Source organism: Pseudoliparis swirei, chromosome 15, assembly GCF_029220125.1.
Source record: "Pseudoliparis swirei isolate HS2019 ecotype Mariana Trench chromosome 15, NWPU_hadal_v1, whole genome shotgun sequence".
Taxonomy (NCBI): domain Eukaryota; kingdom Metazoa; phylum Chordata; class Actinopteri; order Perciformes; family Liparidae; genus Pseudoliparis; species Pseudoliparis swirei.
This window is the reverse complement of record NC_079402.1, coordinates 15,288,438-15,311,918: the sequence shown is the minus strand read 5'-3', so window position 1 is coordinate 15,311,918 and position 23,481 is coordinate 15,288,438. Positions and strand designations below refer to the sequence as shown.

Below are 23,481 nucleotides of genomic sequence, written 5' to 3'. Positions count from 1 at the left end.
AAGTGCCAGCGAGGTATTTAATATCGTGGATGATAAATTGCTTCTTCAGTGAAACATCCAGATTAGTAAACAAAGGTGCATTTGAGACACCATTGGTCCTGTCATCTTTAACATTGAACAGCAGCAGAACCAGTGGCCTTGGTAAACTGAAAAATATGTTATGTTAACCCTCTGGAGTCTGGGCTCATTTTCTCGATTTTACAAAAAAATGTAAATTCACCTTTTAAAGGCTTTTGCATATGGCACATCCCAGTGTTTCCCCCACCATTCTATTAGGGTGAGGCCCCGCCCCCCTGTAATTTTCTCTATCGCGCCAGATTACAGCAGAAGTAATGTACGGTTATTTTCTTAAAGACGTCTTTGTTCTTTTATTAAACTAAACAGCGGTCTGTTGTTTGTCGTCTCTACAGCAGCATGTCATTCTGTCTCGACGTGTCGTTAACTCTTCTCGGTTCTCCGTCTCGCGCGCCGCAGAACTCCATGCCGGCGTGTCTGCGCGCGCATCGGGGCGGAGCAACAAAAAAAAGTCCCCTGCACCTTCCGCCCCGCGTCACCGACATGTCGCCCTCTGTTTCTCTGTGAATATCGAGGAGCAGACGGGAGGAAGGAGGCGGACTGCCGCGGTTTGACACTCAGAGGAGTGCAACAACTTCAACGCACACCGGAAGTAAACAAAGTTGCGTGAATGCGTTAAAATATTTTAGTGCGTTAATCGCGGCCAAATTAATCGCATAGATTAACGCGTTAACGCTGATTGATTGATTGATTGATATATTTATTTAAATTACAAGAAAGGGTGGATGAAAGATTACAGCATAACATGAGGGAAGAAGCAGAAAACACCAACCCCGACTATGCCCCAAGTACAGTGTGGGAGGGGTACAGGAAAACACCTGAGCACAGCCCATCCATTGGGGCGCCAGCCACAGCCGTCCGGTCCCACTGGGGTAAAAAGCAGGCGTGGGATGGGAGGGGGTAGTGAATGCAATCGTGTGTGTGTGTTCTGGTATGTCGCCTCCCCCAGGCCACAACAGACAGAGTTCTCAGTCCAGTTGTTGTTCCACGGCCTTGGGCAAGGCAAGGGCTCTGGTTGAGGGAGAGGAGCCAGATAAGATTGATTTGTTTGGTCTCAGCCAGCAGCAATTTTGCGCACCTGCTATTCCACCACTTTTCTCCCATTTTTTTTCAAATCCAATCAATTTCCGCGGGCAGGGGGGGGGGGCTTTTGTCACCACACCTTTTAAATTTTTTCCGAAACCAGGGGCAACGCAAATCCAATAGTTCGTCGTGGTAACTGCTGCAACCCCCCAGCAGGACGGCAGGTTCCAAACCCAAGCTTCAACGAGAAGACGGGTGTCATGGCGCTGAGAGACCAGTTTGATCAGTTGATCGGTCCATGGTTTAAGGTCATGGGAGAGCCAAAGAAATCGCATAGATTAACGCGTTAACGCTGACAGCCCTAATATATATATATATATATATATATATATACATACAATGGGTACAGAAAGTATTCAGACCCCTTATATATTTCACTCTTTGTTTCATTGCATTCATTTGCTAAAATCAAAAAAGTTTATTTTATTTCTCATTAACGTACGCTCAGTACCCCATATTCACAGAAAAAACATGTGATATTTCAGTTTTTCTTTTTTAATAAATTTGCAAAAATTCTACATTTCTGTTTTTTTCTGTCAAGATGGGGTGCTGAGCGTACATTAATGAGAAATAAAATGAACTTTTTTGATTTTAGCGAATGGCTGCAATGAAACAAAGAGTGAACATTTTAAAGGGGTCTGAATACTTTCCGTACCCACTGTACATGTCCAGCTGACTCACTCAACTCTGTGTCGTCGTGGTGGACAGACTCCTTTTTGAGATTCTCACTGTGTTCTTTCTGGAAATAGTATTTAGTGAAACTAATCGGCTTGACTTGGGCTCTACTTTCCAGATTAACAATGACTCCAAAGTCATGCTTCATGGTAATCAACATCAAAACAACATCCACAAGCAAGACTTCCCGACTCACGATGAGGAGCTGATCAAGTGGGCAATACAGAAGTTTGGGGGTGTGACTTCATTCACCACGGTCAGGAATCTGCATACCATGTCATCGACGGGAACAAAAGGTGAGAGTTGTTTTTGGTTTCCAGAGCTCTCTCGATAGAATTATTCACTAACCTTCTCTTATTGTAATGTGTCTGAAATCCCTCTCTGGTGTCACTCACTGAGGAAACACTCAGGCGTTGATGAAGTGTGCATTGTATTATTTAAAAAAAACAGATTACAATGCTTGTATATTCTATATTCTCACTTTTTTACTTCTTTTATTTGTATTGAATAATTAGGCAGACATTATATTACAGTACAGTATGACAGATAAAATATGTTACTCAGTATGGAGGATCAGATGATGACTATGTACAGAGTTGACCGAAAAATAACAACATTTATCCCACAAAGCTGCGTTACATACACAACTAGACACCATGCTGTTTGAAATATGGTGTGGGGGCCCAGCTCCAGCTGCCATCTGGACATTTTCCTACAAAGGCTCCTTGAACCAAAAGTGGAATATAAGTGTACTGCCATATATTCCAGTCAAGTTAAAATACTTATGATGCTAAATGCAATTCTAAAAGATCTAACATAGTCTCTCTTCTACTTTTCATATTGTATATGTACACACCTGACTGGCCATACTAATTTGGACAAGTCTCATGCGGGATCATTCTACTTTGTGTACCTAGCAATCTTTTGTATCGTATGCAGCAGTGAGCTAAATATCCGCATGATCAATATTTCGATTTGACAACTAGAGAATCTGCGTAGCCTTAAACGACACTACTTCTAAAAGCTTGTATTCATTTTACCATCAGCACATATTGAGCAGTAAACATGTGGAGTTTTGTGTTTGCAGTCAAACTGAAAGAGCTTTACACTATATTCCAAAATATGCAGCAGTGCTAAAGCTCACTCAACCCTTCACGACACACGTTATGCACAAATACCTGAACACTGACAAGAGGGTGGTCCAACAACACCATGATTTAAAGTGAGCTTTTATATCTGAGTAAAGGCTGGACATAACGGATATCATTGGCTGCTATTGCCAGCAGCGGGACGCTCAATGCAAGGACACATCTTTGCTCATAAAGCCTCCTTTGGGAAAAAGATGAGCCTTGACATTGGTTTAGTTCGACAGTATTTCACAGTCTTTCTCCCGTCAATAGGTTATAGGGCGTGTTTCAGTCATGGCATCGCACTATTTTCCCATTTTTAAATGTATCATTTGCATTGTGTTTTCAACCAGTCTTACATTTTAGCGTGTGTTTCTACTGATTCATAGGCCACACAAGCTTTACAATTATTCAGTCAGTGCAACGTTTATTTCGTTGTTCCCCTTGGCCTGCATCGAGGTGTGAACTTGCGTAGGCCTAGTTGTAGGCGTATTGAAAGTTTGTGCAACGGCTACACAGCGTTGCCAAGGTGAAATCTTGCTTGGGAAAATTATGTAAATGTCTCGCAGGTTTCTTGAATGTCTCAATGTGATTTTAAATTCGATTCAAGTGCAACGGAGGCGTGTAAAGCAGTGTTAAAGAGAAGCTACTTTTACATTCTAGTTGCACAGCAAAGGACTTGTAGCAGCTCAAAGCAGATTGAAGTGATACCGCACTCAACATAATTCTAGTCACACAGAATGTACATGTCCTCCTGTGTCAAAGGACATTGTCAAAAGCTGCTAGTGTCCACTACGACATGACAGTAGGGGTCAGCTTGGATTGAAAACTCAGTATCCTCTAATCGTGTTTCAATTTCATATTGGTAAACATTCTCAAATGACCCCCTTGTAGCGGGGCATGATCTCAGCATGTTCCAAGTAGTCCTACAGTCTGATTGTGATTGTGTCTTTCACACTGGTCAGCTGTTAGTTACAAGGTATACGAGGTGCTGCGGGATATATCATCCCCATTCCAGCAAAATGTGTGTAGCAATTTGAGCGCTGCCCCAGGGGGCATCTGTAAACCACCAGTCACCATTATCTGGTCAAAGGCTGAGTGAGCATAGTGTACTCTCGTGAGACTGCCCCTGGAACATCTCCCATGGTGGGAGAGGCGAGGTACTAATGTGTCTGTCCCCAGCAGTTCGGTCTTCTGTTGTAGACTTGCTATGGCTCCCCAGTGCTGGATACAGTAAAACACTGTAAACTGCACTCCTGTTATCAGCCCCACTGAACAGAAATAGTCTCCACTGCCCTGTTGAATAAATGTTAACAACTAAATGTAATTGCTTATTGCAGCCACTACCATGTTTCTTCATTAAGCATTTCAACAGAAGTGCTGGCTGTCCATTTTTATTTCACGCTGTTGTCTTTTTTTTTTTCGAGATTATGCATGCAGGAATAATTGCATTTCTCATAATTTCCCCCAGAATGCCATTTTTGTTTTTTTTGCAACCAATGAATGAACAATGATGGAAAAGTAATAGTTGTGTTTTTACAGGAACCAAACCTGGCTCTCGTTACTGCACACTCAAAAATGAAGACACAACCGAGAAGCACTTCTTGAAGATTGAAACGGCACCCCAGGCTTCTCTGTTCAAATCGTGCTCCCCACAGCAACAGAGCCCCGATGTTGACGCCGAGCTTCACATCATAAACATCCCGGAGAATTCCACCACTCGGTAAACCTTGAGATTCTCAACATATCTGGCATCTTATGTGATGTTTTTCGATTTTTGTCTAAAAGTAAATAAAAATCTCTTATAATTTTTGGTTCCTCTTATTGCAGCAACGTCTCACTTCGAGTTGACACCAAGAAGACCAGCGTGTTCCTGAGAGGCCCTCAGGGCACCACATGGACCATCATCAACCCGCAGCACACCCAGTTTGGTGTAAGCTTCCACATCGACATAGCATATTTATTGTCTCACAACCACATGTGAGATGACTGAATCTGCCAATTGTGTGATATAGCTTATTTAATATTAGGGGTAGTTGATAGAGAGTTTCTGAGCCATTACTGGTGTATTTGAACTGGTCTTCTCTTTCTCCAGTCCAACAATGACATCCTGCTGTCCACATTCACACACACAATCCCACCGTTTGTTACAATGGACATCGACAATGCAGAGGATGTGCAAAGGAAGGCTTTAGATTATTTCAAAGCCAGTACGTTCACCAGCTACACTGAACTGAGACCAGAGGGCTCTATGGTTTCACTGGTTCTTGGAAAAAAAGACAACTCTGCAGGTAAGACAATGAAAGGTAAAGTTGTTTTCAACTTTGAGGCATTTACGACAAAGAAAGTAGATGAAGTACCTCAAAAACCACGCATGGTATTATTACATAATGCTAAAATCTGAAGGGTAATGACTGCTGTAATATTCCCAATCATCATTATTACATTCGATGTATTATTTTACACACACAATGTGCTATGTTGCAATTTGTATGACCTTTGAATTTTGTTTGCAGTTCTTTTTCAAATCCTTTGTATGAGCCTTTTTTGCTAAATTCAGAATACATTTAAAGATTTTGTCTTGAGCGAGGCATAGACCTCAAAAAGAGTGGTATAATAGCATACTGTGAACAAGAAAGGACAACTATGCCCATATTCAGTCTAATAGAAATTGCAAAAAAAAAAAAATGGTTGTTCATCTCTTGTAATTTTAGACATTTTTCTTTCAGTCGGAGAAGCAGCACCAGCACCAGTCACCCCCATCTCGACTAATGCCCCTCATCAGATGCCTCTGCTGATGCAGTTATACACCTCCCCAGACTACCGTTCTCCCCTGGACCCGACCACCAAAGTGCAGAGTGACAAGAGAATCTATGCCGAGGTAAGAAATCATTCATCCTCTTCGCCCTATTAGTCTTCTCTCGATACAAAAGAAATGTCTGATGTTCTTAATGCGCTAATGTGCACTCCAGTTTTCCAAAACACGGATAATAGGATGGTTTTATACTCACTGCGCGCGTTGAGCATTGCTACGCTCGGCTGATCACATCCGTGTATTTTTTTTTCATTCTGTTCATGTTTTTTTCCCCGATCTTTCCTCTTTTTCCTGTAGATTTCAATGCACACGATAGGAAACATCGTCTTGACCATCAAGGTGATCAGCTGCTTTGTGCACTCCATGGGCTCATGCCCTGTCGTCAAGGAGCTGCCCTTCATGCCAGAGGCCTGCTCCTTGAATTCTTGTCCCAACAGCACCCGACTCAGCTTCTCCTTGGATCAGCTCCAAGAGCTGACGTCCACCACGTGGGACCTGGAATGCGCCGTCAAACTTTGTCACAGTGAGGTAGGAGTTGGTCAACTATTTTAACATTGCATTTTAAATAAAACATGCCACGTAAGGATATACAAATCTGTGTTACGACTTTCCCTTGCTAGTCTCGAATATTTTGTATGGATGGCCGTGCAGATCAGTCGTGGTGGGAGTGTTTTGATGGGACAGTGCTTTCTTCAATATCTAGCAAAATCAAAATACGTAATGCTTGAATTAGGTTTTTGACACACTTATGACCTTCTGGGTTTTCTTTAAGTGTTTTTTGTTTCCCTACCTTGATAGAAATGTGGAGATGGAGGAAGAGTGAAGAGGAATCTGGAGGTTACCCAGCCGTGTCTGCAACCACCAAGTGAGTTCAGTATAAACTCCAAAATATGGACCAGTTCAGATGCTACTTAAGGCCTCATTGGACCGGATTGGACCAAATCCTAATTTACAATTAGGGGCATATATTGATACAGCTGATTTTCAAATTAGTTTTCTCTTCCTTCTATAATTTACTGATCAAAACTGTCCTCACAAAAAACTAAAGTAAGTACATGTGGTAGATTATTTGTAGATAGGTCATAGTTTTAAATAGTGTTGTTATTCCTTTAATCATGTTGTTATAAGATGTACAAATATCAGAATATGAATATAATATAATGCACATGGTAAATAGGCAGTGAATTACCAACGCTGGGTGGGCGGTGGTCATAGCTGTGAGCTCAGGATATGCAGTGAAGCCAGTAAGAGGTTGCCCGGCTGGGCCCCGTCCTTTAGGAAGGTCTGCAGGCTGACCTTGTGGCCACAATCAGAAGTAATGCCCCCCCGGGGGACGGGGGTGAAGTCCTTTGTGTTTCCATGGGGTTCTGACTGTGTTGCTGTCCAAACACAGCCACTGGACCTGGTGCTATTGTCGAACCAGTCAACACAGTTGACCCAAAAAAAAGGAAAGATGTTTTTTTCTTCAAGGGAAAAATAGTCTTCAGACAAATGATTCATTTCAAATGATTTCATTTAAAAAAGACACCAGGAAGTGGACTTGATTAAACGGAGAATCACCTGAAGTTTATCAGAAATCTTTTGTAAAAGCCTGATAATAGATTTGTTTATTCTTTAAGCTTCCTTCACCTTCCATTTCCCTCTAGAGGAGAACGATAAAGATTGGTATGCCAGTGCTGACGCAGACTAAACGACTCATCCTACTTTCCTGTGTCCTGTTTGTCCTCCTCTGAGCTATTTTAACTTGAGTCGTGCGTTTACACATTTTTTTATTCTGGGAACTGGAATACAGGAATATCGTGCCGGTTGTTGAGGAACAAGTTGGTTGGTTGGTGTGTTTGCGCGGTTCCATTCATCAGCCAGTTTCAGAGATAGAGGGGTTATATCAGCTGGACTAGCGGACTGCATTCTGTTCCGAACCCTCGCCGAGCAGGACTGAGTGCTCCATTCAGCCATCTTTCCTGTTTGGAGCGTTTTCATACAGAGGACTCCAGGGAGTCACGGCACAGTCGGCCTCCTCCTCTCCACCTCCACTGGAGCTTCTGCTTCCTGCTCTTGTTTACTCAGCTTTGCTGTCAGAGCGTCACTAGTGCAAACTAGCACAGCAAGTGATTAGAGAAGAAAGAGTTAAAGTCTCAAGAGAAAGCCTGCTCAAGTTTCTGTGATGTTTCTGGCTCATTCGGGGTCAAGGAATGTTCCTCGCTGACCGAGCTTTCCAACTGGGTTGGCTCTCTGGGATGCAGTCGGCCCAAATGACCACAAGATGTCCCTGTTTCAGCAATCCTGGTCACGTTTAAGTCAGGAGATATTTGTCATTGTTTAATCAAAATCACAATGGAAGTAGTTTTCCTCATTTTAATTGTAAAGAAAGCAAATAAATGGAACCTCACGGAGCCGCATGTAACATAGCAGACATTATACTTTCCTAAATGTCCATCCAATTCAGTTAAAATATTATATGCTCTAATATCAGTATTAATTGATCTAGGGTGATGACAGTGGCATTTATTGAAATACACATGAGCCGCAGAGTGGTGGGAAGTTCCTACAAAACAAACCCACCGTCTTCTGACCCTCATGTCCTCTCTGCAATCTTCTTCAGGAAAGGGTGAGCAGTATTATACGAAGCCTAGTTTTGTACTTAGCCAAGAACATTCCACCAGAAGGTAGCAGAGGCAGGTGAGAGAAACCAGTGCAGAGGTGATGATTAGTTTCTTCCAAATGTTCTCAATACTTGTGGGAGAATCTCTACAGGTAGCGGAAGCAGGCGAGAAAGAAAAACAAGTGTTGGTGCACTGTTTATTCTTGATATGCAACACATAGCATGCACACACATGTGTGTGTGTTGCGTGTATTCCTTAATTAATGACAGAAATAAGTCTGGTAACAATGGATGTAATGAATTCAGCCAAATACAAAATACCAAACCCTCAGACTGCTGTGAAGTGCAGTGATTTCATGCTTTGTCTGCTTGAAAATTGGCAGCAAAGCTCCATGCTGAGTTTAAGGGGGCGTCTGAGTGAAGAAACTTCTCTTTTATTCAACCTTTGAAAGACGTCTATCTCAAGGAAATCGATTTACAGCCTTGCCAGACCACAATGGGCAAAGCAGAATTGGAACGGCCTTGCCAGGCTAGCAAAGGATGTCTGTGCCACAGTGTCACGGGCTTGAGTGGGTTTTAGTCTGTGTTGTTCTCGTACTCTTTCAAAGCTGGCTTGAAGGGAGTATTATTTTTTATAGCTGCTGATTTTTATATTTGGCAGGAGTAAAGCACATTGTGCGGGTCAACCCGGCACACAGAACTTCACCAATGTGAAACTTGTTTTTTAATTAAATTTGATCATTAATGAATCCAGAAGCACTTTTATTTTTTTTAACATTTCAGTTCAGCTGCAAAAGAGATGACTGTTATATTTACTGCATGGCTTTGCTTGTATTGCCATGGTAACTAGGAGGGGGAATGCATAGTATTAAAGGACCATACTGTCGCTGTGACAAATTGTGTATATCTTTCAGTGCTGTTAGTCGCTTTAGAATCCATACCACCAACTTTAAATGAACCGATGAACCTATGAACCGAGGCCGCTGTTGCTTTTGGCTCATGGAACAATAAAGAATCAACATGCAGAGACTTCAAACGTACACCGTTATTAGTGCATGCCAGGAAACTCCATCTTGAATTCAAGAAGTTGTTGCCTGAAAACATATATTTACGAGGCATGCCAGTACAATTTCTGTGTGGGTGTTCTGTAACACTGCAAGAATATCTGGTGCTGGCAAGAAGTACATCTTGTTTTCTACGGTTCTCTGGAGAAATCAGCCAATCTGAAAAGGTTGCAGAAATACTTGAACTTCCTGCTGACCCAAAAGCAATGCATTGTCTAATATATATACAATAAAATCTCACTTCTATTACATGGACAACTTTTCAAAAATGAAACAATATCAGAATGTTCCGTGCATTTGACCACCCACTGGAACATCTGCAAATGTATTTCTAGATTGTGTTGGCATAAACGGTATCAATCAGTTCTGCCTTGTGAATTTTATGATTGCTGTTTAACTGAAGCTTCCATACATTGTTTTTTCATTGTTTTCATGCATATGTTTCAGCCCCACCATGCTTTGATTTTGGCTTACCTGGCGTTCTGGGCATTGCATTTGGAGGGTTCCTGATTGGAGTACTACTTATTGGAGCACTGTGGTTTATCAAGATTAAAACAGGTAAATATATGACAAACAATATAGTGGTTTTGGTTTGACATGGAGCTTTGAGACTTGAAATTGTGTAATTCTGCTTATTTCAGGCTACCTAACTGGACTGGACATTAGCTCAACTGCAGCAAATCTACCTGGTAAGGGATCTTTCTTTCTCATTGGTTCTTTTCTTTCCTTTTCATCAGGTTCTCATTGGCTTCTCTCTCATCTCTCTTAAGGATGTCCCTGTTCAGGAGCAAAACGACAACCTGTCTCCACCAACCCATCTCCCTCTGAGAACAGCAGCGCCAACGCAAGCATTGGAAGCACCCAAAGCACACCGACCAGCAGCATGGCATGAGATCATGGTAATCTCCACCACCAGCAGAGCCACTGTCTCCCTTAAGTCACCTATATGGGTTTTGTGCTATTGTTTTCTTTTATAATGCTTATTAAGCATTTCTCCCTCACCTGCCCCCTTCAAATCCTCATCTATACCCACAACCCACATCTTTGACTTACCAAGCCTAGAATGGATGTGATCTGGGAGTTTGTAATGGTGGATCGGTGTGTGTGGGGGGGATGCTGCATGACGGATGACAGAAGTCTAATCAATGGCTTCTCTGACGCTCACCTCTGCGGCCTCTCTGTAAAGTCAAAGCTCCTAGACAGGAAGTTAAAGAGGGCAAGAGAACAAAAATTGGCTCCCAGCAACAGGAAAAACAAACCATATCCCCCAAGAACTAACAGGAAATTCCCAGCATTCCTTTCAATGAATTGTGCTTGTGTGATGGCAAGCACAATATAAGTTAGACTTTGAAAAACAGATGTGAAATGGTTTTGCATTCACATCCAAGCTATAACAATACGAAAGGCTTTTGGCTATGTCAGTCCATAAAGTTACTAATGTCTCTGAGACTGAAATGCTCAGCGTGCTAGGATCTAAAACCTGTTCATAAAATGCTCTTAAAGGAGTATTTGTCTAAATTGGAGTGCCAGGTCAATAGTTAACAGCTACCTCCTATTGTTTAGAAGTCTAGGGTTAAGTTTAAACTTAATACTAGATTTTACTGATGAAGTGATCTTACTTTCTGCCAATTTCAATTGTTGTTTCATTTTGTGTCACTTTAGCTGTATATTGTAGTGGACCTCTGTCTCATTTGTAGATCTCGACAACAAAGTCACGGTGCCTTTTTCATACAATCCAATAGCTGTATCAGGGCCTTCAGAGAATATATACATTATTTCCTAATTACTCAACATAATCCTAAATTATATTTATGGCCCAAAGGACACAATACATAGTGAACCACTTATATGTATGTGAACTTTAGTAATGCACAGCAAAGCATGCAGAGATACACGGCTGTATCCAGAGCTGAGTAATGTTCCATTATGAGGACTTAATACCAAAACTCAGCTCTCATACAGCTCGGCCCACAGGGTGGAGTTTCCCCAAAATAGTCGGTCTGGAGGTGGAATTCCAGTACTTTTCCTTTGCTCAATGCATATTATATAATTGTGTCATCGCAATTAGTTGTAACCATAATTCTTGTGACCGTTTATGTCATGTTTGTAACCATAAACATAAAAACCGACATAAACACAAAAACCCAACATTTTACTAAATATATCTCATAAAAGTTTTGTCAGACAGAATGGGGGATTATTCACTCCCCCTGATGAACTAGATGCCAATGCTTATGGTTTATACACCGTGATACTCTTCCAATATTTGAAGATCAAGACTCTCAGAAGGTATTAAGTGGATAACCTGATTTCTTATTTTCAATGACTTTGCATGCAATATGTAGCCAGCCTCTAAGACGAGTGCACGGAAAGGGAAATCCTCTGGGTCGATGTAACCAAACTCCGAGAAACTTTTATTCCTTGAGGGGGAACTTTTGGTACCACTAGGCTTTCACAATGAACGTAACGTTTTACATGTTTTCTTCCTTTCTCAGAATACAATGAAATTTGAGCTTTGAGGCAAATGTTTGTTTCAAAGGAACGGGCTACAAAACCTGATTTCTAGGTGAAGAACTCAGATATGTGGGCTGTATAGAGATCACTTTGGTATCTATCGATCTATTTCAGTCGACTTTCAGTATTGAGTTTAACACATGCAAGCCCACTTCTCCCTCATTTTACAAGTCACTTTCTCTGAATACAGCCTTATTGGACTCCATAGTATAATCAATAATAACAATATAAGACTACATTTTATATGCACAGTTTGCAACAATACACGAGTCATTCAGTTGTGCTTTAACCCCGTGAAGACTGCTTTCACAATGTAACTCTAGCTTTATTTCTAGCTGTCCCATGACGCGCCTGATGATATGGAAACTGTCATTTGAGACGGGTGAATTTCTCATTCAAATTAATTTCTGCTCTCTCCATTTGATAGGCTGCATCAGCCGCTGCAGTGCTAATGCTAGACAGAAGCTGCGTAGATGCATAATAACTCATGAGGGCTACAATTGTAGAGTGACGGTTGATCCGTGAACCCACTATTTGTTTCAATGTACAAATGTAAATGTAATTTCATTTTCTATTATATTTTGCCACTCTGTTACCTCTTAAAAACATATTCCCATCACACGGCCTGTGGTGTAAGTAAGCAGTTTGTATCCACAGTACATAGCTTTGACACAAGCGCCACATTCTTTAAAATACATTTGAAACAATGACACTGATTACTCTTCCATGCATATATATATATATTAAACAATTATATATGTATATATAAATATATATTCCCACTCCCAATCGTTATTTGCCTTCTGATTTTGTTAAAATAATTTATTCACCTTCAAACCTTAATCTCAAAAGTATTCCAAAACGACTGTTTGTAATTTCTCCTCATTGAATGTGAGCTACGTAGCCTCTCACCCCCCAAGCGAGCTCAATGTGTGCGTGCATGTACAATCCTCTGTGCATGCCGTATTTTCTTTATGTATTTGTGTAGAGAACAAAGAGGGCCAGTACAAATTGCCACTTGAGTATTTGTGCAATATGATGAGGTATGATCAACATGTAGTTTTTTCTACCATGTGTTTTTGTGCAAATGTTGTATGATGTTCTTACTTTTAATCTTTTTCTTAAGAGGATTTTTTAAATTTTTTTTTACATATTTGGAGAACTGGGACAATTCCTAATTAAGGCACTCATCAAATGCATCCATTTGTTTCGTATTCTTTTTTTTTTTTTTCCTTCTCGTATACATTTTTTTGGTTTTGATTACAATGTAGTCACAGACCAGTACATGTCACATCACATCTCAAAGACAGAAAGATGTTGGTTTTTTTTAATCCCCGTTTGACTTTTGCTCTCACCCTAAGATTCCCCTACTGTCCAAAAACATGGCATATCTCTTCCAATACTGACATCCTGACATTGTAATGCGTTCATTGGGTGTGATGGGGAAGTACATTCTGAGACAGGATGTCTCGCCACAGAGGAGCATCTTCGTGAAATATTCAACACTCACGGGCTTGTAGAGTGCAGGGAACATTCAGACTTAAAACAGTTCAAATATGGTGGTGATTGAGATTTTTTTATCATTTAATTGTAAGATCTTCTTTTATTAAATGTCAGGTATTCTGTAGCTGTGTTAAACCAGTCACGGTGACTGACGGCTACTGTCTGAGCACTGACAGTAAAATCAGACAGGCTGCCAGTTAAATCACGTGTTAACCCTGCAGATCCCTTCGTTACCTCTGACAACAGCTTCCTCATACACAGTGAACACAATATGTGTGTGTGTGTGTGTGTGCACACATGCAGAGTATCTGTGTCTGTGTGTAGGTGTCCAATAGACACTTTGCCTCCATTTATGTGAGTGGATCCTTACTCCAATCTCTTAACAATGTCCATATTCTGAATACTTACCAAAGAAGCTGAAGCCTTAATGACATGTCAGAATGTCTGCTTTGATTTAATCAAGTATAAAATGCAGTGTTTCTTTTGTACCATTTAAAATGGGTCCATTTCTTTAAATAATACTAATCTGATGTAATTCTAAGATGTCTCTGAAGAAATATATGTTTTTTTCTGAAATAATCTTAATAAAGTGAATATGACAATTGCTCTTTGTGTTCTTTGTGGTCTCCGTGGGCGGCATTGTTTCTGGTGACCCTAGAGCATTATCAAGTGTTGGAATACACAAACTCCAACAATCCCCAAGTATCATTGAGTATTTATTCAACACTCTTGGCAGAGCACTCACATAGAATAAATAGCATGAAATAAACACACTCTTCAACATATTAATGGTGAGAAAAGGAATAATGAGGGATATTCTGTATGTAAGCTGCATTTGCCTTGGGGTTTAATTGAAATAGTGTTTAACATGCTGTATGGAGGAAGTGAAAAGACCCAATTATTCGACTGGTTTTGTCGTGCTACAATTGCTGTGACATTTTCACCTCATGACTTGCTGCATCTACAGGATGTGTGAGCTTCTCCTGTTGACTTCTCTCTCTGATTTGATGACACGTCGGCCTTAGCACTAGCAGTGGAAAGAGATTTCTCATAAAATTGGCAACAAAGAGAAGTTACTTTCAACCCAACTAAAGGACACATGTGGTTTAGCATAATGACTAATAACAGGGGATCTCAGACATGAAATCCAGGATTTAATGTCCTGGTGTGTCGACCCCACTACAGGAGCCACGATTAAAACTTGGACCACAAGTGTTTCTGACTTGAAGATAAGATTTTTAGATCTTGAAAACCAGGACTCCAAAATAATCATTACAATGTTTGTCTGTTCTGAAAACCGTGTGTGATTGGAGCATTTTTTACAAGATTCATCAGTGGTGGAAGAAGTATTCAAATCCCTAAAGTAAAACTAATAAGAGCAGAATGTATACTGCTATTAGTTATGTGTTAATGTGTAAGCAACATTTTATTTTGCAGCGGGTTACGGTGGAGCTAATGTTATACAATAGCATTGACTGCAGCTGTCAAATCAATGTAAAAAGTACAATATTTCACTCTATTGTGTAGTGGAAAAGCAGTAAAACAAATAATTAAATGGAAATACTTAAATGTATACTGGCATACATAACAAAGTAAATATACATATATTCTACTCAGTAACAAGTAGGACATTCATTTAATTTTTCATGAGATTTTGCCACAGAATATTCCAATGTGGCAGTCTCTTGAAACTGTTTCTTTGTTTAAATCACATAACGCAGACAATTCTGTCTCAATATGGTATTATTATATTCATCTGATTCAGCAGAGCTTGCACTATCTCTGACCAGAAACACTATAAGCTTAAAGAATGGAAGACATCATACTCTCATGGTGTTATGAGTCGTATATAACATTTATTGTTGGGAGAAATGATACAAATAGTGGTGTTTTCTTCCATCTGTGCCCTTTCCTGAGGTTTCAAGTTATCCTTCTTATATACAAATTCAACTTAGTTTTCAGGATTCGAGCCAGAGCACACAATACATGTTTATGAGCTGCCGTTATCTCCAAATATGACCATGGAGCCATTTGGCCTTACAGGATACATTATGTGACGTGTGTGTCTGTGTGTGTGTGTGCTTGCCTGCATGCCAATTCAGGTTGTTTACGTCTCAGGAAAAATATGTTCTTTTCTGCAAAACTGTGTATGCAGTGACCTCAGGGCAAAACAAGTCTCTGCTGTTCTTTAAAAATTAAGATGTACATCAGGAGAGAAGAGGATCGGTAGAGAAAAGGAGTTGTAATATTTTACTTTGAGTTGTAATGGAATAGATGTTTTATAGTAGTATAAAATGGAAATATACAAATTGAATCCTGTTTTGAGGACTGATGGCTTCATACAGTCTGTGTAAAAAATAAATAAATAAAGAGACAGATGACAGAATGCTATGGAGCTGTGAGCTTGAGTATATCTTCTATGAAGCCTTCTGTCTGTGCAAATTGAATGTAAGGGAGATCAGTTCAGAAAAAACGGGAACAATCAAACTGCATTATTGTTGTTAGGAAGTCTCTCCATATACATCATAGTGTGTTACTCAGCTCTCATTACATCCGCATATTCGTGTTAGTGACCATGCTAATGTGCTGTATGGTAATTGTTTGTTGTGCACCGACAGATATGCTAGAGAGGTTCATGTCATTTATGTTCGCTTTCTCTCATTCCAGGCTTCCTGATTGTTTTCACCTGTCATCACACCTGTCTCCTATGCTCATCAGTGTCAGCCCCGCCCCTGATTGGTCCCACCTGTGTCTTGTTACCATGTGCTTAAATTCCCCTGTCTCCCAGTGTTCCTTGTCAGTTCGTCTGGTCTTTTGCCATGATCAGGTCGGGTTATGTTGTGCTCTTGAAAAGTTTTTGATCCCTCACTACGTGAGCGCTTTCATTTTGTTCACTGCAGCACCGAAACATAAAGTACTTACAAATACTTTATCTTTGTCTCCCGGCTCGTGCAATTGGGTCCTACTTCCTAAGTGTCTGAGATCGTAACAGAACGAACTGACCACATTATGGACCCAGCCGACCCAAGAACGCTTCACGCCGCTCTGTCGGTACAGGGCGTGACGATTTTTCATCACGAGGAAAGACTGGACAAAGTCAGCCGGAAATACAAGAGCTGAGAGGACGCCAGGCCGGGTTCAGGAAGAATTATCTACACAGATGCAACAACTGGTTGCCCAAATGAATAATGTTTTCAGTCAACAGACTGCTCCTCCGGTGACGTCATCCACAGCTGAGAATTTGCCTGTCAATACTCCAGCTGACGACCCAGGTCAGGCTGATTCTCCACGTTACGGCTGGCTCTTCCGGAGAGATTTTCCGGAGACTCTTCGAATTGCAGAGCCTTTCTGGTACAGTGTGATCTGCATTTTCAACACAACCCAGCAGCTTTTTTTATCTGAGCATGGTAAAGTGGCGTTTATTGTGTCTCATTTAACGGGAAGAGCTGCAGCCTGGGCTACTGCAGAATGGTCTAGAGACACCGAACTATGTTACTCATTGGCCGATTTCATAGAGACTATGAGGCGCATTTTTGACCACTCATCGCCTGCTACGGAGGCCAGCAGAAGACTGTTTCAAATACGTCAGCTCAACCGTCAGGTGGTTGACTATGCCATCGAGTTTCGTACAGCAGCAGCGGACAGCGGATGGAATGTTCCGCTCTTCGTGACGCCTTCATGACAGGACTTTCGAACCGATAAAGGACCAGCTGGCTCCACTGGAGACACCCGGGATCTGGAATCCTCATCGCTGTGGCCATCCGGATCGATAACCGTCTTCGAAAGAGAGAGGAGCCGACGCAACCGAGATGTTATTCCCAGCTTCCAGAATTCGCCTCGGAGGGTCGCGCCGCCAGCGGAGGATTTCCAGCTCATGTTACCGGACCATCAGAGGACTACACTTCCGAATGACTCCGGTGAACCCATGCAGCTTGGAAGAACCAGGCTTTCTCTGGAGGAGAGGCAGCGCCGTCTACAGGAGGGTTGCTGTTTCTACTGCGGCCAGCCGGGTCATCAACTCGCTTCATGCCCGGGAAAAGATCGTGCTCACCAGTCAAAAGGAGGGCGCTGGTGAGCAAGTTTCGCAGACTTCCCTCCTCGACCTGTTACTCAGGTAGACATTTGTATTAACAATCAGACCATTGACCAGGGTGTGTTAATAGACTCAGGGGCTGACGAAAGCCTTATAGACTGGGGCCTAGTCAAACAGCTAAAAATAAAACTGTCCCGCTATCTCATCCTGTTAGTGCCAGTGCCTTAGACGGCCGCTTGTTGTTCACAGTTACCCATTGCACTGAGCCCATACGGATTACTATAAATAAGGACCATACCGAGAGCATGCAATTTCATATTTTTGAGTCGACTCAGCACCCGATTATTTTGGGGTTTCCTTGGCTGAAGATCCACAATCCTCACATAGACTGGCCGTCAGGGAAAGTTAAGGAATGGGGAGAGGATTGTAAGGGCAGGTGTAAACTTAGCAACCTGTTAATGCACCAACAGACTCTAGTAGGATCATTATAGATCACCCTGACTATCCTGATCTACACAAGGTACCTTCCTGTTACCATGATTTAAAAGAAGCGTTTAACAAGTCTAAAGCCTTGTCGCTACCTCCTCACCGAGATTTTGACTGTCCCATTGATCTCTTACCGGAGCCCCATTCCCAAGGGGAGACTTTACTCGATTTCGAGACCTGAGAGAACAGCAATGGATGAATACATCTCCTCTTCACTCAAATCAGGGATTATCCGTCCTTCATCGTCTCCAGCCGGAGCGGATTCTTTTGTGGAAAGAAAGACGGGTCTCTGAGACCTTGCATAGACTACAGTCCACTAAATGACATTACGGTGAAGAACCGCTATCCTCTGCCACTCATGTCATCTGCTTTTGAACTGCTTCAAACGGCCAAGATATTCACCAAGTTGGATTTAAGAAATGCATATCACTTGGTTAGAATAAAACAAGGGGATGAGTGGAAGACTGGATTCAACACTACCAATGGTCACTATGAGTACTTGGTAATGCCTTTTGGACTGTGCAATGCACCGGCTGTTTTTCAAGCTTTTGTGAATGAGGTTTTGGGAATTCTTGAATATTTCAGTGTTTGTGTATCTGGATGACATACTGATTTTCTCCCCAGACGCTAAATCTCATGTTAACCATGTCCGCCAAGTTTTGCAGAAACTACTGGATAATCAGCTATATGTCAAGGCAGAGAAGTGCGAGTTCCACACAGAAGAGGTGTCTTTCTTAGGATACATAGTCTCACCTAATCATATCCAAATGGATCCTGCGAAAGTCAGTGCAGTATCCCAGTGGCCCACACCAGACTCCAGGAAAAAGGTTCAGCAGTTCCTAGGATTTGCTAACTTCTATAGGAAGTTTATTAGGAATTTCAGTTCTGTTGCTGCTCCTCTGCATGTTCTGACTTCTCCTAAGGTTCCTTCAAGTGGACCCCCCAGGCGGATCTTGCTTTCAAACTTCTCAGAGATAGATTCACCTCAGCTCCCATACTCACCATTCCAGATCCCCAGCGCCAGTTTATGGTCGAGGTGGATGCTTCCAATGAGGGAATTGGAGGAGTACTGTCTCAACGTTCTGCAGAAGACAACAAGATGCATCCATGTGCTTACCTGTCGCGAAGTTGACAACGGCAGAGCGGAATTATGACGTGGGAAACAAGGAATTGTTAGCTGTAAAAGCTGCCCTCGAGGAATGGAGACACTGGCTAGAGGTGCAGAGCAACCGTTTTAGTTTGGACAGATCACAAGAATCTAGAATATATAAGAAAGGCTAAGCGTCTCAACTCCCGTCAGGCCAGGTGGACACTTTTCTTTAGTAGATTCAACTTCACACTCTCTTTTCGTCCCGGTCTCAGAATCAAAACCCGATGCTTTGTCTCGTCTTTACGATCCCGAACCACTTGCGGTAGAGCCCAAGACCATCCTTCCACTTAACCGGGTGATCGGAGCCTTTTCCTGGCAAGTGGAGTCAGACGTTAAAGAGGCAAATGTCATGAATCCAGCGCCTAGCGAGTGTCCCAACAATCTGCTGTTTGTTCCTGAGGCTCTTCACCCAAGGTCATCCACTGGGCTCACTCATCTGTGCTTTCGTGCCATCCGGGAGTAACAAGAACAATGTTCAGGATTCAACAACGTTTCTGGTGGCCATCCATGAAGAAAAATGTGGCCGAGTATGTAGCGGCTTGTCCGGTGTGTGCGTGTAATAAGACCTCATCTCAAGTTAAGATGGGCTTGCTCCAGCCGCTGCCGATTCCCCATCGTCCTTGGTCACACATTTCGATGGATTTTGTGACAGGATTTCCTCATCCAGAGGCAAGACTACGGTTCTAACAGTGGTTGATCGATTTTCAAAGATGGCTCACTTCATCCCATTGACCAAGCTTCCTCTGCCAAAGTCACCGCAGAGGTCATGATGAATCACGTATTCAGGATCCATGGATTCCCTAATGACATTGTTTCCGACAGGGTCCACAATTCATTTCCGCCTTCTGGAAAGAGTTTTGTCGACTCATAGGTGCCACCGTCAGCCTGTCATCAGGATATCACCCTCAGTCAAATGGACAGTCGGAGCGCCTGAACCAAGAACTAGAGACTACGCTACGTTGTCTCGTCTCCCAGAACCAGACCACCTGGAGTGACCACCTCACATGGGTCGAGGTTGCCCACAATACCCTTCCTACGGCGGCCACGGGTCTCTCTCCATTCCATTGTGTCAATGGTTTCCAGCCTCCACTTTTCCCTAACAACGAGGAAGAGGTGATGGTTCCATCGGCACATGCCATGATCAGACGTTGTCGCAGAGTTTGGGCTGGTGCTCGCCAGTCTCTTCTCCAGTTCAGCTCGGATGAAGGCTGTTGCGGACGCTCATCGAGGGTCGCTCCTCCTACAGTCCAGGCCAAAAGGTTTGGCTCTCTACCAAAGACTTACCACTCCATGTCGCCTCAAAGAAACTGGCTCCGAGATTTGTGGGTCCGTTCCAGTGTCCAGAGTCATCAACCCGGCCGCACGCTTGCAACTCCCAGGACCTTGAGAGTGCACCCAACGTTTCACGTTAGTAGAATCAAGCCGGTGTGTGAGAGCACACTTGTTCCGCCTCAAGCCCCTCCACCGCCCCAGTTCTTTGAAGGGGTGACGTTTACAAGGTCCGTAAGCTACTGGAGGTCCGTAATAGGGGAGGGCAAGCAATTCCTGGTAGACTGGAAGGGTTACGGTCCTGAGGCTAGAAGCTGGATAGCTGCTTCATTTATCGTAGACAAGACTCTTATCCACGACTTTTACAATCAGCCTGGGCCATCAGGAGTTGGCCCTAGAGGGGTACTGTTGTGCACCGACAGATATGCTAGAGAGGTTCATGTCATTTATGTTCGCTTTCTCTCATTCCAGGCTTCCTGATTGTTTTCACCTGTCATCACACCTGTCTCCTATGCTCATCAGTGTCAGCCCCGCCCTGATTGGTCCCACCTGTGTCTTGTTACCATGTGCTTAAATTCCCTGTCTCCCAGTGTTCCTTGTCAGTTCGTCTGGTCTTTTGCCATGATCAGGTCGGGTTATGTTGTGCTCTTGAAAAGTTTTTGATCCCTCACTACGTGAGCGCTTTCATTTTGTTCACTGCAGAACCGAAAAATAAAGTACTTACAAATACTTTATCTCTGTCTCCCGGGTCGTGCAATTGGGTCCTACTTCCTAAGTGTCTGAGATCGTAACATTGTTAGTGCGTGGCCGTACTTGTAGAATTGGAAAAGCAAACAAAAGAAATACATTTTTTTGGTGGAGAGATGTATAACCTTATTGCTTCTGGAGCTTTCCGATGATCTTTTTTTTCAGATGAAGATAGCTCTTGCGTTTCCTACGTACATTGCTCAATATTCATGCCAATTTATTATGCATACCGAGAGTGTCGAGTGTACTATATTTTTTTAACTTTTTATATTTCAATCCTTTGCATATTAAAACATATAATACAATAATACATAATATGGAACTAGCATACAGCCAGTGTTATGTTTTATGAACACTGTGTGAAGGGTAATGTAACCTTTCCTTTCCAAGTGTTCAACGCTCACTTATTGTAAAATAACAATAGTCGATCAGCGACATCGCCTCTAGATGTTCTGATTTATTGTCGCTTTAAAGGGGGATAACAGGGTGTGCATATTTCAGATTTAAGTGTTGTACCATACTGCAACATAGAACATAAAATAAGAGAAAAGAGAGTAGAAAAAGGAGATCGGATTCAGAGAGAATAGCTGAGCTGGTTTGAATAGACAGATCCTTGGCAGGCGAACGGCAACAAAGCTTGTATTGTTTCATAACCTTCAATACAATTAAATTATTAAATATAAGAAGAAGGAGAGGAATGTCTGAAAGTTGTTCATTGTAATGACTACAGAAATATAGCTTATCAGGGTTTTATTTTTCTCCAATTTAGATTGTTATTGATATACTTATATATGTTTACAACATATTATATTAAGTCTATATAAGTATTATATAAGTATTATATTATGATGTCCTTTGCAAAATTATTCTTTATTTCTATAGGACATATTAAAAAGGTTTTACAAAGCTCTTCACAGAGATCAAGGCAGGCAAATACAGTGCAATTAAGAAATACAATAAAAGTAAATATCATTTTCTGAGGTTATCAATGACCCTAATATGATTATTGACAGTAAAGTTCACGTGTGTAATTGTATGTCCCTGAGCACGACGTAACAAACTTTCAATTGTGTAAATTTAACCTGTGCCCTTTGATGAAATTAAAAAGATAAACTATCCCAGCATACCGTTAATTACAGCGTTAGATTTGCCTCTAACGCTGTGTAATGACCGGCTGCAGGAAAACGTCCCAGTCCATTTAATTACTCAGATGAATGAATTACCACTAACCACCACCAGATGGTAGTACATTTTTTTTATTTCCCCTGAACACACTGACAGTACAGCCAAAAAACAGAAGAAGACAATGATACTCATTGTAAAGGAAAGCTAAATGCAATTTTTAAATAATTGAAATTATATCAGCAATGACGTAATGAAAACATTTAGGATCATGCCTTGATAAATATCATTTAGGCCGGCATCGAAAACAGTGGCATGGACATGGTCTGTTTTTACACCTTGTTTGCAGTTCAAATGAAGCCTATAAAGCCTTTAGGGCATGTTGAATTTAGGGAGCTACGTGACAGCATAAATGAAGCTACTCGAAATAAGCTGCCTCTCCCTCAGACTTTCACACCCTGAGGCAATGTGGTGCACACAAGGTTGTTTACAGACACTGGCACTGTGTCCAGGCTCTGCCTCTTTCCCCATTTCTCACCCACACGTCAACGTTTACTCTCTCACAAGCAGCCATACACTTGCCACCACCTCACTGATCATCCACAGCCTGGACCAGGCTAATCCCCTAAATTGCTGTGTGCTCGAAGAAAATTCCAGGTGTACGGCATGAGACAATCAAGGAGACAGAGGAGTGGCTGAGGGCAGGTGAAGGGAATTAACCAATCAAGGAGACAGAGGAGTGGCTGAGGGCAGGTGAGTTAGCTAACTTAACGTTAGCAATTTTGAAAAAACATTTTCAAGTAATGACTGGGTTGTTACTGTCGGTGCTGCTTTAGTATGATCTATGTCCTCTAGTTTGAATGAACATACTTATAAATGATATGAAATATAATTATATAAACACACTGTTACAACTCCTTCATAGTGTCATATTGCTTTTCAGAGAATTGTGATGTTTATAGTATATACAAAAGTATACTCATGTACAATATATTATGTTGAATATTGTTCATCCTGGATGGATCACAGCCAACCCAATTATTTTCAACACGACTCCTTGTCCTTGGTCATGGTGGCCACAGCATTTAAAAGAATAAACTTCATAATTCTCAAAAGTCTGACCCTTTGCTTTTTTTATTAACAGCATGTTCTTGTACTTTTACTTTCAATACATAAGTACATTTAACATCAGAACATTACTTTTGATACCTAAGTA

General features: G+C 41.8%; 1 protein-coding gene across 2 annotated transcripts in view; it reads left to right on the top strand.

Moving 5' to 3' along the window:
* Window positions 1-14,062, top strand: part of eng (endoglin) — a 39,796-nt gene extending 25,734 nt beyond the window's left edge. For both annotated transcript variants that reach the window (XM_056432816.1, XM_056432815.1), the window contains exons 5-14: window positions 1,952-2,129; window positions 4,503-4,683; window positions 4,791-4,893; window positions 5,056-5,251; window positions 5,690-5,841; window positions 6,073-6,303; window positions 6,574-6,640; window positions 9,889-9,999; window positions 10,083-10,130; window positions 10,212-14,062. In XM_056432816.1, the coding sequence (XP_056288791.1) occupies window positions 1,952-2,129; window positions 4,503-4,683; window positions 4,791-4,893; window positions 5,056-5,251; window positions 5,690-5,841; window positions 6,073-6,303; window positions 6,574-6,640; window positions 9,889-9,999; window positions 10,083-10,130; window positions 10,212-10,333 (1,389 nt within the window). In that variant the 3' untranslated portion in view covers window positions 10,334-14,062. The remainder of the gene's footprint in view (window positions 1-1,951; window positions 2,130-4,502; window positions 4,684-4,790; window positions 4,894-5,055; window positions 5,252-5,689; window positions 5,842-6,072; window positions 6,304-6,573; window positions 6,641-9,888; window positions 10,000-10,082; window positions 10,131-10,211) is intronic.
* The last annotated feature ends 9,419 nt before the right edge of the window (window positions 14,063-23,481 follow it).